This window comes from Arachis duranensis, chromosome 1 (genome assembly GCF_000817695.3).
Source record: "Arachis duranensis cultivar V14167 chromosome 1, aradu.V14167.gnm2.J7QH, whole genome shotgun sequence".
Lineage (NCBI taxonomy): Eukaryota > Viridiplantae > Streptophyta > Magnoliopsida > Fabales > Fabaceae > Arachis > Arachis duranensis.
The window spans coordinates 8,361,032-8,364,053 of record NC_029772.3 but is presented as its reverse complement, the minus strand read 5'-3'; the positions used below and the strand labels follow the sequence as shown (position 1 = coordinate 8,364,053).

Genomic DNA, 3,022 nt, shown 5'->3' with positions numbered 1-3,022 from the left:
AATTTGAAGATCTAATTTGGATAAATTAAAAATTTAAGAATCAATATAGGATAATACAAATTTCAAATTTTATTTTGAGTATTTAAATTGGGAGACTTAATAATTTTTATAAGAAAATTTATAAGACTTTGTATTCAGAATACTAGTTAGGGATTTTTTTAGGATTTAACTAATAAGTGTTCTAAAGACATATGATAAGTTAATTATCAATAAAAAAAATTTAAATATTTTTATTTAATAAATATAAAATAAATTTATTAAAACTTAAATTTTTTATATTTTTAATAAAAACTTTTTTATTTTATAATTTTAACATGTGCCTTTAAGATTCATGATAGATAAATCTTTAGGTAAAAACTCAGGTGCAGTCGACTTCACGTGAAGTTGATATCTAAGAGCCGTTAGATGATTTGACTAATTTGAGTAAATTTTCATCTAATGTCTAAATACAATGACTAGAAAAAAAAACGGAATTGAGTTATCAAGCCATTTTTTTATTTAACACGTCTTTCTTTAATTCCTTAATATATAGATATTTTAGGTAAACTTACTAACAAAATTTTACAAGTAAGGAAAAAACAACTAACTCATTTATTAAATTTAATATCATCATTCATTCTTTTCTATCAATTATTGATGAATACTAAGGTATTTTATTTTAAAGAGACATGTAAAAAAATTGAGACATAAAATAAATTTACAAAATCACTTTGAAGAGAGCGACAAAATAAAATAATAATAATAATAATAATAGAAGAGCGTGGTAAGTAACTCGAGACCCGGGTTTTGCCTTAAAATATATATATATATATATATACACGGGTCTTCAAATATGAAAAATTTAACCTGCAAAGCAAGAAAGACTTATAAAAATTGCCGAAATTCGTCAATCTCTTTTATCTCATTTACACGAAATCATTTTATACAAATTTTATTTGCAATATAAATAAAATATGTGTAAAATTTTTTATTTATATACAATGAGACAAATTAAGACTGAAATACTAAGCATTTATTATTCTCCATTAAACTGACTCTTCACTTAGTCAATCAAGTGAAACTGCACAATAATAAAGCAGACAAGAGAGACGACTGACATCTATATCTCCTATTCTTCATCCTCGACGAACCAAAGAGGGTACAAAACCTATAAAGTATGGTCATCGTACGACGTCCATACAAACTGAGAAAATCATAATAGAACTAATAATTAGTACGAAAAACAAATACAACATAAAGGACTAAAATAAAAATGTGGCGGTGTCAAACATGGTGCTAACCTCATCAAATCGTATTCTGTCAATCGCTACTCAACTCTAGCCTCATGCTGATCTCTACTCTATTGCTACAATCCAACCAACTTGACACCAATCAAAAGAATAAAAGCAGTTTATTATACAGAAGGTCGTAGGAAATTATAAATTGATAACTAAATAAAGACATAAACAGTTGTTATACTTCGTAGTTATCGGATAGATGTAGATCTCTCGCTCTGGTGGATACCACTGAGAAAATCTCTGGTATATCCATGATATCAATAGCGGAGTGCAGCCAACAATGTCCGTGACGCCTCGGTGTGCCGTCGAACACAGTGACTGATACGTCCAGGTCAGCACAGCCGAGCCCCAAGATAACGCCCAGCACCGCCCAAAAATCCTGAAGAAGTGGGAGCCAACGCAGGTGGACCAAGTTGTTCGACTTGTCTGTCATAAGATAGCCTCCTATCAGTAACATGATGTAGCACCTAGCGTACTGTCGGAGGGTCTCTGGATCGTCTATCTGAAGCATCTGGCGGACACGGTCCCATAGCCATACGAGTTTCAGCGTAAACGACTCCTTCTTCTGCCGCCTGCTGTGGAGCCATCGAAGGCCTGGTACCCAGCAGCCGCTCCACCAACGCTCCCACGTCTCCGTGTGGTACCACTTACCAAAGTTATGGAAGCACCCCCTAACTGAGTCCCCGTATGCACGTAGCCCTAGGTGGTACGCCACGTCCTGCAGTGTGATAGTGGTCTCACCCCACGGGAGATGGAACGTGTGGGTCTCCGGATGCCATCGCTCTACGAATGCCGTAATCAGAGAATTGTTGAATGTGAAATTTCTGAGAGGCACCATGTTACTGAATCTAGCCTCCCTCAAATATGGGACAATGACATCGGGTGGAGGAAGGATATGACTCACTCGTCAGGGCAGTAGAAGACGAGGCCTATAAAGAAAAAATATATATTCATAATTATCAAGAAATAAAAAATCGGATAAAACATTCAATTATCAAGAAATATACCTTCTTAACTAATACACATTTTCTCATTATGTGAAGATAAAACATTCAATAAATTTATTAACAATCTAACTAACAAAGTTTAACTTAACTTAATATATAGTCTAACTGGCGAACTTGACTAGTTACTAACTAAATTAATAATTATGTAGTAACAACCTAACACAAGTGAAATAAAATAGAGTTCCAAATTTCTACCAGTGACCTATTCCTAACAATACACACTATATTCTAATTCTTGGCGACTACCCTAATCATGGCTACATACACACATATATCTATATGGGGTTGCATAAAATTTAACATAACAGAACTAACTGCAAAGTCGGCTGTCCTGGCATAATGCAAAGTCTCGTTCAGCCTGTTGATGTCTCCATCATTACCAACTGTGCGCGCCATCGTCGTATTTATCGATAATATAGTTAGAAAGGGGTAACAGAGAGGAAAAAGTGGTTGAAAAGTTCAAACTGGTGTCAGGTCAAACACTGTGAATGACATATATTTAAAGTCGTCTCCCAACTTTATTTCGTTTACACGAAAAACAAAATAAAATTATACGTATCTTGTTTACAATGTAATAAAATATACACATATCACATCCACATGTATAATATAAATAAAATAAAAGACTGGCGAATTTCAATAATAACTTTTAAAATTATTTAATTCAATAATTATTATATTTATTTAATCTATTAAAATAAAAAATCCAAAAAACATGTTCATATTTCTTCTATTATT

At 32.7% G+C, this 3,022-nt stretch overlaps 1 protein-coding gene across 1 annotated transcript; it reads right to left on the bottom strand.

Moving 5' to 3' along the window:
- Positions 1 to 1,452: 1,452 nt before the first annotated feature.
- Positions 1,453 to 2,115, bottom strand: LOC107495673 (serine/threonine-protein phosphatase 7 long form homolog). The gene has a single exon (XM_016116848.1). It carries the CDS (start codon positions 2,113 to 2,115, stop codon positions 1,453 to 1,455), a length of 663 nt encoding a protein of 220 aa, XP_015972334.1.
- Positions 2,116 to 3,022: the final 907 nt, after the last annotated feature.

Coding starts and splice junctions, on each gene's coding strand:
- LOC107495673 (XM_016116848.1), bottom strand. CDS start 2,115: ATGGTGCCTCTCAGAAATTTCACATTCAACAATTCTCTGATTACGGCA.